This window comes from Taudactylus pleione, unplaced genomic scaffold (genome assembly GCF_031769625.1).
Source record: "Taudactylus pleione unplaced genomic scaffold, aTauple2 ptg000047l, whole genome shotgun sequence".
NCBI lineage: Eukaryota > Metazoa > Chordata > Amphibia > Anura > Myobatrachidae > Taudactylus > Taudactylus pleione.
In genome coordinates, this window is record NW_028284449.1 from 423078 (window position 1) to 438398 (window position 15321).

Sequence of the window (15321 nt, forward strand, 5' to 3'; positions counted from 1 at the left end):
CTTGGCCCTCCAGATGCTGTGGAACTACACATCCCAGCATGCACTGCACATAGTTTTAGCATGCTGTTATATCAAAAAGGTGGCAGTGCCTGCTGGGATGTGTAGTTCCACAGCAGCTGGAGGGAACAGTTTGAAGACCTCTGCTGTAACCTAACCAGACTGATAGGGTGAATACTGTGAATAAGGGAAGTGTGAAAATAAGGACATAAGATAGAAAAGAAAATGGGGGGCGTCAGAGACACCAAATAAATGTGTCCTGAGGGGAGTCGGACGATTCAGTAGAAGGATCCTGTAGCGCAGGGGGTGGGCAAAGCGTCGATCGCAAGAGAGATTGCGGTGGACGTCCAGCAGCAGCCAATGGGAATCAGTCAAATTCTTATTGGTTAGCTGCTCCGAAGTTGCTACTGGTTGAAACCCGGCCTGCCATGTCTCTGTCAGCTGTCACATGACAACAGCAGCCAATAAGAATCTGTCCCTAAGGGGCGGGGCCACAGAACCAGTCTACCATCCTCACCAGCTTCCACCTCGCTCCCTGCTCCTGGTCAGCGGTTCCTGAGCCGGAGTGTGCGAGACGCTGTAGAAGACTGGGGACATAGAGAGGCTGGGGCGCTTCCTGTGGTCCTTGCCTGTGGCCCCGGGGAACTGGTTCAAAAAGTGATGGCAAAACGACAAACCAGCAACTTGTCCTCCGGTCGCGCCCCTGTGTCAGACACACCTGGTCCCTGGTATATACCGATTTTGGCAGGACATTCCCACATTCATTGCTGTGATGCCATGCCCCCTTTTTTGGGGCGTACATCTACGGCACGCGCAAATGTCCCTACTTTGACAATAACGGTCATCATTCATAATGAAAATTATTTGCGATTTTCAACCTTTTGACTACATCCCAAGCTGCAGATTGTGATACATAAAGAACAAATGGGCCATCTGCCCGGTTTGGAATGGAATTGCTGCTATATTGTAGGTCATTTATCAGACGTCCACACTGATCTGCCCTCAAGTCCCGTACATCACACAGAGGGGACCCGTACATCACACAGAGGGGACCCGTACATCACACAGAGGGGACCCGTACATCATGCAGAGAATCACTGTGTTGTATATGGCGGTCACTAAAGCGGTCTGTAGTATATGGCGGTCACTGATGCAGTCTGTAGTATATGGCGGCCACTAATTCTGCCTATAGTGTATGGCGGTCGCTAATGCTGTCTGTAATATATGGGGTCGCTAATGCTGTCTGTAATATATGGGGGTCGCTAATGCTGTCTGTAATATATGGGGGTCGCTAATGCTGACCGTAGTATATGGCAGTCACAAATGTAGTACAGTTGGTTCAAATTGACTAAGGTACTAATTAAGTCACCTGTGCTCAAGCATGGCTATCCTTAAAACCTGGACTGTAATGGCAGAGTGGGAACCTTTGGCATAGAACTTAGTATATTCAAGTACAATGCAAAATAGTCTTCAATCAAATCAGGATTAACCTGATTTGATTGAAGACTATTTTGCATTGTACATGATAAATACAGATATCCTGTGAGTTGTGAGGCCACACCCCCACAAGGCCATGGATTTAGGGGAGCACGCCACTGGCATGTTCCTACTCTCTCTAATTAGGAGTTCGGGGCCCCTGGCCCAGCCCTCAATACTTCCACCACTGCCTAAAGTTTCCAGACCTCCTGGAGAGCAGGGTTTCCCCAAAGTGGAGAACAGGGAACTAGCTCAGACTCACTCAAGATCTTAGCTGCAGCAATCCAAACTCTACGCGTCTGTTGTAAATTTGAGCGGCAGCGAGAGAGCAGAGGCCTAGACAAAAGAAATAACAATGTACAAGCCAAACTGGACCTTTCAAAGAGAAGCGCACCCCCCTTCCCCCCCCCCCCCCCATTCATGCACTCTCTGGTTTTATTGCTTTGAGCTCAGACCTCTTAGAATATGAACATATCAGCCATATTTTAGGCATAAATGACACCATGCAGTGTTGATAATCATGTAACGGTTGTTTGTATAGTAATGAATAAAAATGTTCAGTTTAAATGTTATTGCTGGTTAGTGTTAAGTAAATTTTTTCAAGATAATGTGGCCACTGGGTGGCAGTGTTCATTTTGCTAGATTTTAGATACATTTTTACTTTGTTTCAGCAAAAGTAAGATGTAATTATGAAGCGTATCTAGAATTTCTCGCTAGTAGAACTTACTGGACATTTATTAATTGACCATTTATTATACAAATGGGTATACAGGAACACCTACTACAGGTCTAACTGGAAATATTTCCACCACCCACTCTGCTAACCTCTCCCCGCGGCCAGCGCTGTGCTGCGCTATCGGCAGCCTGTTCCTTGCTCTGCGGTAGGTGCAGACAGAAGCACTTTGGGGTCCCTGACACTTTAATGCTGCTAATGGGGGGTAGGTTTCGGTAACTCAGAATTTACTTTGTGGTGGAAACTAAACGCCGTTTTAATTTACAATGTCAGCAGAAAATTACACGACTGTTTCATTGCATATTAACCTGGGACATATCAGAGTATTGATGGGATAATGTGTGACGGGATAATGTGTGACGTGGCGGGATAATGTGTGATGTGGCGGGATGCCGCTGTGATGCAGATTAGGGTGCTCGCTGACCTCTTATTGATATTCCTCCTAGGAGTGCATTGTGGATGAGGACTGCGAGCCCGGTAATTACTGTCATTTCTCCGACTTCAGCTACAGGTGTCTACGATGCAAAGCGGAGGAAACGGTGAGAACCGAGTACAGATTGGCGGCGTCTGTGCTGGGATGGGGACCCTTAGCCTCTGCTCCCTATACTGATCCCTCCTTATCATTACACACTGTACTGGTCTTATTCATTCTATATTGTTGCTTATTTTATTCATTTTATATGAATTTATTTTTGTATTATTTATTAGTGATCAACAGCATTTTATATAAGTATCATTTTATATTTAATTTTCCTGTTTATCCATTTACATTGATAAATATCTTTATATAGAGCAGAAGTGTATTCATTATTACCCCGTAGTGCACACTATACGCTCGCACTACAAGTACCTGACCCCCAGCGCCGGTAATACACCGTAAGGACTGAGCGTTGCGTTATCTGTAACCAGGATGTGCCAGAAATGCTGACATGAGGATTAGTGCAAACAAATAAAACCTGCAGAGCGGGGACGTTATTCTCTCACAATTATTAATGTGTTGTTTATAAAATCATTATCATCGTCCTGTTAAGATTCTTAAGAAGTTGCTGACTCTTAATATGAAAATTGTAACGAAGGTTTGTGACTTTTAGTGCACCAGAGATGGCGAGTGCTGTGACGGACGGCTGTGCGTCTGGGGTCAATGCAAGAAGTCTACCAAGGGAGAGAACGGGACAATCTGTGAGAGCCAACAGGACTGTGAGCTCAGCCTGTGCTGTACAATGCATACAAGTAATTATATACATCCCGTGCATGTGCTCTGTCAGGGTACGATCAGGGTAAGGGGTCCGTCTCCTGGGGTAAGTGGTAGCACACTAGTCAGCAGCCTTGGTACATGTGTCCGCAGCTAGTTCTATTAGCAGTACAAAAAATAAACAAAAAATTGTAAATCTCTGCAACAACTCCTGTCTCTAATGTCTACATTTCCCGTCCTGATCTGGCCGCCCAACATCTTCATAAAATCGGAGGAAAAGTCCCTGAGCAAGTTGCTTGAGCTAATCTTTCTTCTCCACATCAAGCACAATATCAGGTGTGACGCTAAGGCAACGCGCTGTCTCCAAAATACACTTATAAGATTTACGCCAGTGACGTTATACTCTTGCATCATCTACCAGTATACGGCAATCTACTTACTTCTATTAAATAGCTCTGGCTACTACATAACAGACTCCTTTCCATTCTCTCAGGCCTGCTGAGGCTTCTGACCCCAAACCCCTCTATAGGACGCTGATTTGTTCTCCTACCTCAAACCCTCTGACAACAGTCACCACCAAAGATCTCACTTCAGCATGTAAGGTGATCCCCAAATACCGGCCCTGCCGATTCCTCTCCTGCACTAGTGAGGAGGAAGCATCTACCCTTCTCCCCTCCGTCCACCCTATAGCCTCACACATCGATGGTTTGTTGCTCATCCCATCCCTGATCTCTCAATCTCCATCATGCAGCGATTGCTCCTATTCTGAAAATACAAAAACTTCTGTCCAAAGCCCTCATGGATTATGGCCCCATCTCTCTGCTCCCATGGTGCCCCACGCTTCTGCAGAAACTCACATCCACGTGCCTGACACAAATCCAATCATCTTGCGTCTTCAGGGCCTGATTCAGACCCGCTCGCGAGCGCTTAGTGCTCGCAAGTGGGTCGATGGTGCCCAAGTGCGCATGCGGAGGCGGCTCTGTCGTGTGCATGCGCGAGACCCAAATAACGACGGCCAAGCAGTCGTTATGGGTCTCGCACCAAAGGGGGCATGCTGTCGATGTTGATTGCCAGCACGCCCCCTTTGGTGGGCGTGCCGGGGGCATGGCTGCCCAGACGGAGGCGTTCCCATGGGAACGCCTACCGTCTGGGTCCGGCCCCACTGACATCACTACTGATGTCAGTGGAAGTGATTTTGGCTCTGATAGAGCCAAAAGCACACCTGGGCTTGCGGCAGACGAGACCCTACCACAAGGGTCTCATCGCAAGCCCGATGGTCGTGATGGTCTTGACCATCGCAACCATCATTTTGGCCGCTCTCTATAGCTGTGGGTGGTGACCCACAGCTATGCCAGCGGCCAGGAGGCCGCTCCAAAAAGGAGTAGGGACGGCCCTGATTCAGAGCGAGCGCTCTGGAGTTTGAATCAGGGCCTCAGTCCAGCTCTTCTAAGACTGCACTGACTGAGGTGGTCACATCTAAATGTCATTACTTGTATCTAATTGCCCTACACCTCTCTGCAGTGTCTGTATGAGAACCTTGTGGAATACAGCATTTCCTTGGTTTTTAAAACACTGCCCTATCCCGGTTTTTATCAAATCGCTCTCTGGCTCCACCTCCTCTCCGCGTCAGAAAATGGAAATACAGAAAGCGCTAACACAGGTCTAAAATAAAAATAATCATTATTATTCCCTTTCTTAAATAGGAATTACCAGCTCTTTAGCACATAAAAGTAACCATTGTTCTTAGACCAATAATCAATAAATGCAACTTAAAAATTATTACAATATCTATGCTGTATAATCAATTAAATATATCTGAATTGTTATGGCCACATAGGTCTTTAATAAGGGTTTTTTTTACCTGTTTGATTAGACTATTACACCTAGATATATAACACAGCTGTGAGTTAGAGAATACCGTAACACCTAGTAACTGTGTCCCAGGGATTTTGCCATTATTGTTCCTCCGGTAACAATGTATAGAGAACAGATATTTATGTATCAGTGAGCTCTAACATTACAGAGTTTTCTGGCTGTTTTTAGACAGCGCGACTCCCCCTAGTAAATTAAAGACACTGGGCCCGATTCAGAGCCGCTCGCGAGCAGGTCAATGGTCGGGCAGTGCGCACACGCGGCGTGCACAATGCACGTGCGTAAGCCCCGGAGTGAGAACTTCACTCGCTCCGGGGCTCGCTACAAACGGGGCAGCTGTTGATGTTGATTGACAGCTCACCCCGTTTTGTAGGCGGGGGGGGGGGGGTGATTGGACAAATGGAGGCGTTCCCGAAGGAATGCCAGCCGTTTGTGGGCGGCCCTACAGACATCATTCGTGATGTCAGTAGTGAACTTCCTGCTCTATTAGAGCAGGAAGTTCACTCGGGCTTGCGGGAACCGAGACCCTACCGCAAGGGTCTTGTTGGAATTCCGATGGTCGTGAAAATCGCAACCATCGCCAGGCCGCTCATAAAAGCTGTGGCTGGTCACCCACAGCTATGCGAGTGGCCTGGAGGCAGATTTTATTTTATTTTTTTTTTTTTAATCCACCGATTCAGAGCGAGCACTCGCAGATAGCGAACAGGTCTGAAACAGACCCTCTGTCTTTAAACTCTTTTACAGTTCCTTTAGGAACATGCACTTATTTGTGAAGACCAGGCAGATTCTCGGGATTCAGCACCTTATGTTTCCAGTTAGTAAAATAAATCCTTAGTAGTCACATTTAGTTGATGCATAAATATAATGTAGACCAGCTGACTACACTCCCGGCGATCCGGTAATCTGGCTATCTATACCTGAGAGGCAGCCACTAATTATAGAGCGGCTACGGAGCAGACGGCAAGGAGAAGGAGGAGAGCACTAATAAGTAGTGTGCCACGCTTACTGCCTATACCCACAACTGGCCGCTCATTTGCTTCCGGGAACCTCTCTGTCCTTCGGCACTTCGGCTGCTGAACTGTGGATACAGCAGCAGCACACAAGTCACGGAGCGCACACAAGTCACGGAGCGCACACAAGTCACGGAGCGCACACAAGTCACGGAGCGGTGTTTAAAGAGAAGAGGGAGAAAGAGCTGTAACACGGCACAATCCACTAATACTGATACACGGGAGGATGTGGTAACTAATCATCTGTATACATATTTATTTCATGGCCATGATGTACAGTATGCGCTAACTAAATGTTACTACTAAGGATTTATTTTACTGACTGTGGAAACAAAAGGTGCTGAATCCCAGCAATCTGCCTGGTCTCACCAATGGTTTACATCTTGTGGTGAACTCTCTATATTCACTCTTGTGAAGTCTTCTCTTGATTGTTGACTTTGACACATATACACCTACCTCCTGGAGAGTGTTCTTGATTTGGCCAACTGTTGTGAAGGGGTTTTTCTTCACCAGGGAAATAATTCTTCTGTCATCCACCACAGTTGTTTTCCGTGGTCTTCCGGGTCTTTTGGTGTTGCTGAGCTCTCCGGTGTGCTCTTTCTTTTTTTAAGAATGTTCCAAACAGTTGATTTGGATACACCTAATGTTTTTGCTATCTCTCTGATGGGTTTGTTTTGATTTTTCAGCCTAATGATGGCTTCACTGATAGTGACAGCTCTTTGGATCTCATATTGAGAGTCGACAGCAACTGATTCCAAATGCAAATGTCACATCTAGAATCAACTCCAGACCTTTTACCTGCTTAATTGATAATGAAATAACGAGGGAATAGCCCACACCTGTCCATGAAATAGCTTTTGAGTTGATAGTCCCATTACTTTTGGCCCCTTAAAAAGTGGGAGGCACATATACAAACCGTTGTAATTCCTACACCGTTCACCTGATTTGGATGTAATTACCCTCAAATTAAATCTGAAAGTCTGCAGGTAAATCACATCTTGTTTGTTTCATTTCACAGCCATTGTGGTGGTGACTAGAGGCCAAAATATGAAGATTCTGTCCATGTCCCAATATTTATGGACCTGACTGTACATCTAAGAGACACAGAATATGCCCATAGCTCACACAGGACACTGCAGACACTATAATTATCTCCTGCTCTGATAACTGCAATATTATTCTTACTGGTCTTCCCCCTAAACCAGAGGTTCCCACACACAATCCCCCAGCAGTTCAGGTTTACAGAGTACTAATTAAATCACCTGTGGTCAACATGGATATCCTTAAAAACTGGACTGTTAGGGTGTCTTGAGCACCACCTTTGGGAACCTCTGCCCTAGACAGGTTTTCACCCCTAATCTCAGAATGTCTCCAAACTCGCTCGTCCTGCACTGTGCAAAACCGGTGTCTCTCATCCACACTCATCACCTGCTCACAGTTACAGGACATTACACGGGCTACCCCCACTCTGTGGAATACCCTCCCCCTTCTACAATAAGGCTTTCTTCTAGTCTCCAAACCTTCCAGCATTCCCTGAAAACGTCAGAATATTTTATGGAGATTATGTAGGTGGTTCTGGGATATAAAATGTCTACCAGATTACTGACACACTACTCACGTAGGGGGAGATGTAACCAGCCTCGGAGAGAAAGCTGAAGAGTTGCCCAAAGCCACCAGTTTCTGTCACTGATCTAGCAGTGTCTATGAAATGACAGTTGGACACTGATTGGCTGCTTTGAGCAACTCCTCAGCTTTCTCTCTCTCCAAGGGTTGGTACATCTCCCCCTATGGTGCCTTTATGCTGGTTATTATTGTAAAACGCAGCAGCGTAAAAGCAGTCACTACATAATGCAATGTTCTGTGTTTCCCATGGTTTGTCCCAGGCCTCATATTCCCTGTGTGCACCCCGATGCCTGCGAGGGGTGAAATCTGCCAAACCTCAAACCCATTGCTAGATCTGCTGATATGGGAGCTGGGAGCAGAGGACCCCCTGCACATCTGTCCCTGTGCCCATGGACTGGTCTGCCAACCTCAGAGGTGAGTGCAGTCATTGCCAACTCTCATAGGAGGCGGTGACATCCCTGAGGTACGAGACATAAAGAGTCTAATACCTCAGTGATATCACAGCTTCCCAGTGAATTGAAATGCTGAATCATGGTCCAGGCCACAAAATGCAGGAACACTATCACCTATCACCTCCCACTGTAAGCAGCATATTTATACGTGTTTAGGTTCTGTGAATCTGAGATGTAGCAGCAGAAAGGGTTCCGATGGGTCTCATCCTTTCCTTGGATATTAGAACAGTTTAGTTTACTAAGGAAATCATCAAGTTCTATACATGATACTGTCTGAATGTTACAGCTCAGCGTCCTGTCCGTTCTGCTTCCATGGGGCCTGACGGCACTAATAATACACAGCCACATGCAGCACTAATAATACACAGCCCCATGTAGCACGCAGCACTAATACACAGCACTAAAAATACACAGCCCCATGTAGCACGAAGCACTAATAATACACAGCCCCATGTAGCACACAGCACTAATAATACACAGCCCCATGTAGTACGCAGCACTAATAATACACAGCCCCATGTAGCACACAGCACTAATAATACACAGCCCCATGTAGCACGCAGCACTAATAATACACAGCCCCATGTAGCACACAGCACTAATAATACACAGCACTAATAATACACAGCCCCATGTAGCATGAAGCACTAATACACAGCCCCATGTAGCACACAGCACTAATAATACACAGCCCCATGTAGCATGAAGCACTAATAATACACAGCCCCATGTAGCACACAGCACTAATACACAGCACTAATAATGCACAGCCCCATGTAGCACGAAGCACTAATACACAGCCCCATGTAGCACACAGCACTAATAATGCACAGCCCCATGTAGCACGAAGCACTAATAATACACAGCACTAATAATGCACAGCCCCATGTAGCACGAAGCACTAATAATACACAGCCCCATGTAGCACGAAGCACTAATACACAGCACTAAAAATACACAGCCCCATGTACCATGAAGCACTAATAATACACAGCCCCATGTAGCACGCAGCACTAATAATACACAGCCCCATGTAGCACGCAGCACTAATACACAGCACTAATAATACACAGCCCCATGTAGCATGAAGCACTAATAATACACAGCCCCATGTAGCATGAAGCACTAAAAATACACAGCCCCATGTAGCACACAGCACTAATACACAGCACTAATAATACACAGCCCCATGTAGCATGAAGCACTAATAATACACAACACTAATAATGCACAGCCCCATGTAGCACGAAGCACTAATAATACACAGCACTAATACACAGCCCCATGTAGCACACAGCACTAATACACAGCCCCATGTAGCACACAGCACTAATAATACACAGCCCCATGTAGCATGAAGCACTAATAATACACAGCCCCATGTAGCACGAAGCACTAATACACAGCCCCATGTAGCACACAGCACTAATAATACACAACCCCATGTAGCACACAGCACTAATAATACACAGCACTAATAATGCACAGCCCCATGTAGCACGAAGCACTAATACACAGCCCCATGTAGCACACAGCACTAATAATACACAACACTAATAATGCACAGCCCCATGTAGCACGAAGCACTAATAATACACAGCACTAATAATACACAGCCCCATGTAGCACGAAGCACTAATAATACACAGCACTAATAATGCACAGCCCCATGTAGCACGAAGCACTAATAATACACAGCCCCATGTAGCACACAGCACTAATACACAGCACTAAAAATACACAGCCCCATGTAGCATGAAGCACTAATAATACACAGCCCCATGTAGCACACAGCACTAATAATGCACAGCCCCATGTAGCACACAGCACTAATAATACACAGCCCCATGTAGCACACAGCACTAAAAATACACAGCCCCAAGCAGCACACAGCACTAAAAATACACAGCCCCATGTAGCACACAGCACTAATAATACACAGCCCCATGTAGCACGAAGCACTAAAAATACACAGCCCCATGTAGCACGCAGCACTAATAATGCACAGCCCCATGTAGCACACAGCACTAATACACAGTGCTTCATGCTACATGGGGCTGTGTATTATTAGTGCTTCATGCTACATGGGGCTAATAATACACAGCCCAATGTAGCACACAGCACTAAAAATACACAGCCCCAAGCAGCACACAGCACTAATACACAGCCCCATGCAGCACTAATACACAGCCCGATTTAGCACTAATACACAGCCCCATGTAGCACGCAGCACTAATAATACACAGCCCCATGTAGCACGCAGCACTAATAATACACAGCCCCATGTAGCACACAGCACTAATAATACACAGCCCCATGTAGCACGAAGCACTAATAATACACAGCCCCATGTAGTACGCAGCACTAATACACAGCACTAAAAATACACAGCCCCATGTAGCACACAGCACTAATACACAGCCCCATGTAGCACACAGCACTAATAATACACAGCCCCATGTAGTACGCAGCACTAATACACAGCCCCATGTAGCACGCAGCACTAATACACAGCACTAAAAATACACAGCCCCATGTAGCACACAGCACTAATACACAGCCCCATGTAGCACACAGCACTAATAATACACAGCCCCATGTAGCACGCAGCACTAAAAATACACAGCCCCATGTAGCACGAAGCACTAATAATACACAGCCCCAAGCAGCACACAGCACTAATACACAGCCCCATGTAGCACGCAGCACTAATACACAGCCCCATGTAGCACACAGCACTAATAATACACAGCCCCATGTAGCACACAGCACTAATAATACACAGCACTAATAATACACAGCCCCATGCAGCACTAAAAATACGCAGCCCCATGTAGCACACATCACTAATAATACACAGCCCCGTGTAGCACGCAGCACTAATACACAGCCCCATGTAGCACGCAGCACTAATAATACACAGCCCCATGTAGCACGCAGCACTAATAATACACAGCCCCATGTAGCACACAGCACTAATAATACACAGCCCCATGTAGCACACAGCACTAATACACAGCACTAAAAATACACAGCCCCATGTAGCACACAGCACTAAAAATACACAGCCCCATGTAGCACTAATAATACACAACCCCATGTAGCACACAGCACTAATAATACACAGCACTAATAATACACAGCCCCATGTAGCACGCAGCACTAATACACAGCCCCATGTAGCACGCAGCACTAAAAATACACAGCCCCATGTAGCACACAGCACTAATAATACACAGCACTAATAATGCACAGCCCCATGTAGCACGCAGCACTAATACACAGCCCCATGTAGCACTAATAATACACAGCCCCATGTAGCACGCAGCACTAATAATACACAGCCCCATGCAGCACTAATAATACACAGCCCCATGCAGCACTAATAATACACAACCCCATGTAGCACGCAGCACTAATAATACACAGCACCATGCAGCACTAATAATATACAGCCCCATGTAGCACACATCACTAATAATACACAGCACTAATAATACACAGCCCCATGTAGCACACAGCACTAATAATACACAGCCCCATGCAGCACTAATAATACACAGCCCCATGTAGCACACAGCACTAATAATACACAGCCCCATGTAGCACGAAGCACTAATACACAGCCCCATGCAGCACTAATAATACACAGCACTAATAATGCACAGCCCCATGTAGCACGAAGCACTAATAATACACAGCCCCATGTAGCACACAGCACTAATACACAGCCCCATGTAGCACGCAGCACTAATAATACACAGCCCCATGTAGCACACAGCACTAATACACAGCCCCATGTAGCACACAGCACTAATACACAGCCCCATGTAGCACACAGCACTAATAATACACAGCACTAATAATGCACAGCCCCATGCAGCACTAATACACAGCACTAATAATACACAGCCCCATGCAGCACTAATAATACACAGCCCCATGCAGCACTAATAATACACAGCCCCATGTAGCACACAGCACTAATAATACACAGCCCCATGTAGCACACAGCACTAATAATACACAGCACTAATAATGCACAGCCCCATGTAGCACACAGCACTAATAATACACAGCCCCATGTAGCATGAAGCACTAATAATACACAGCCCCATGTAGCACACAGCACTAATACACAGCCCCATGTAGCACACAGCACTAATAATACACAGCCCCATGTAGCACACAGCACTAATAATACACAGCCCCATGTAGCACGAAGCACTAATAATACACAGCCCCATGTAGCACACAGCACTAATAATACACAGCACTAATAATACACAGCCCCATGTAGCACACAGCACTAATACACAGCACTAATAATACACAGCCCCATGTAGCACACAGCACTAATACACAGCCCCATGTAGCACGCAGCACTAATAATACACAGCCCCATGTAGCACACAGCACTAATACACAGCACTAATAATGCACAGCCCCATGTAGCACACAGCACTAATACACAGCACTAATAATACACAGCCCCATGTAGCACGAAGCACTAATAATACACAGCCCCATGTAGCACACAGCACTAATAATGCACAGCCCCATGTAGCACACAGCACTAATAATACACAGCCCCATGTAGCACGCAGCACTAATAATACACAGCCCCATGTAGCACACAGCACTAATAATACACAGCACTAATAATGCACAGCCCCATGCAGCACTAATAATACACAGCACTAATAATGCACAGCCCCATGTAGCACGAAGCACTAATACACAGCCCCATGTAGCACTAATAATACACAGCCCCATGTAGCACGAAGCACTAATAATACACAGCCCCATGTAGCACGCAGCACTAATAATACACAGCCCCATGTAGCACGCAGCACTAATAATACACAGCACTAATAATACACAGCCCCATGTAGCACACAGCACTAATAATACACAGCCCCATGTAGCACGAAGCACTAATAATACACAGCCCCATGCAGCACTAATAATACACAGCACTAATAATACACAGCCCCATGTAGCACGAAGCACTAATAATACACAGCACTAATAATGCACAGCCCCATGTAGCACGCAGCACTAATAATACACAGCCCCATGTAGCACACAGCACTAATAATGCACAGCCCCATGTAGCACGCAGCACTAATACACAGCCCCATGCAGCACTAATAATACACAGCCCCATGTAGCACGAAGCACTAATAATACACAGCACTAATAATGCACAGCCCCATGTAGCACGAAGCACTAATAATACACAGCACTAAAAATACACAGCCCCATGTAGCACGCAGCACTAATAATACACAGCACTAATAATACACAGCCCCATGTAGCACACAGCACTAATAATACACAGCACTAATAATACACAGCCCCATGTAGCACACAGCACTAATAATACACAGCCCCATGTAGCACGAAGCACTAATAATACACAGCCCCATGTAGCACGCAGCACTAATACACAGCCCCATGTAGAACGAAGCACTAAAAATACACAGCCCCATGTAGCACACAGCACTAATACACAGCCCCATGCAGCACGCAGCACTAATAATACACAGCCCCATGTAGCACGCAGCACTAATAATACACAGCCCCATGTAGCACGAAGCACTAATACACAGCCCCATGTAGCACGAAGCACTAATAATACACAGCACTAATAATACACAGCCCCATGTAGCACGCAGCACTAATAATACACAGCCCCATGTAGCACACAGCACTAAAAATACACAGCCCCATGTAGCACGCAGCACTAATAATACACAGCCCCATGCAGCACACATCACTAATAATACACAGCACCATGTAGCACGCAGCACTAATACACAGCCCCATGTAGAACGAAGCACTAAAAATACACAGCCCCATGTAGCACACAGCACTAATACACAGCCCCATGCAGCACGCAGCACTAATAATACACAGCCCCATGTAGCACGCAGCACTAATAATACACAGCCCCATGCAGCACTAATACACAGCCCCATGCAGCACTAATAATACACAACCCCATGTAGCACGCAGCACTAATAATACACAGCACCATGTAGCACGAAGCACTAATACACAGCCCCATGTAGCACGCAGCACTAATAATACACAGCCCCATGTAGCACGCAGCACTAATAATACACAGCCCCATGTAGCACACAGCACTAATACACAGCACTAATAATACACAGCCCCATGTAGCACACAGCACTAATAATACACAGCCCCATGTAGCACGCAGCACTAATACACAGCACTAAAAATACACAGCCCCATGTAGCATGAAGCACTAATACACAGCCCCATGTAGTACGCAGCACTAAAAATGCACAGCCCCATGTAGCATGAAGCACTAATAATACACAGCCCCATGTAGCACACAGCACTAATAATACACAGCACTAATAATGCACAGCCCCATGTAGCACGAAGCACTAATAATACACAGCCCCATGTAGCACGAAGCACTAATAATACACAGCCCCATGTAGCACGCAGCACTAATAATACACAGCCCCATGTAGCACACAGCACTAATACACAGCACTAATAATGCACAGCCCCATGTAGCATGAAGCACTAATAATACACAGCCCCATGTAGCACACAGCACTAATACACAGCCCCATGTAGCACGCAGCACTAATAATACACAGCCCCATGTAGCACACAGCACTAATAATACACAGCACTAATAATGCACAGCCCCATGTAGCACGAAGCACTAATAATACACAGCCCCATGCAGCACTAATAATACACAACCCCATGTAGCACGCAGCACTAATAATACACGGCCCATGTAGCACACAGCACTAATAATACACAGCCCCATGTAGCACGCAGCACTAATAATACACAGCCCCATGTAGCACTAATAATACACAGCCCCATGTAGCACGCAGCACTAATAATACACAGCCCCATGTAGCATGAAGCACTAATACACAGCACTAAAAATACACAGCCCCATGTAGC

At 46.0% G+C, this 15321-nt stretch overlaps 1 protein-coding gene across 2 annotated transcripts in view; it reads left to right on the forward strand.

Moving 5' to 3' along the window:
- DKK3 (dickkopf Wnt signaling pathway inhibitor 3) overlaps positions 1 to 15321 on the forward strand; it is a 194901-nt gene that overhangs the window by 125276 nt on the left and 54304 nt on the right. For both annotated transcript variants that reach the window (XM_088460519.1, XM_088460518.1), the window contains exons 5-7: positions 2653 to 2745; positions 3298 to 3436; positions 8164 to 8317. In XM_088460519.1, the coding sequence (XP_088316645.1) occupies positions 2653 to 2745; positions 3298 to 3436; positions 8164 to 8317 (386 nt within the window). The remainder of the gene's footprint in view (positions 1 to 2652; positions 2746 to 3297; positions 3437 to 8163; positions 8318 to 15321) is intronic.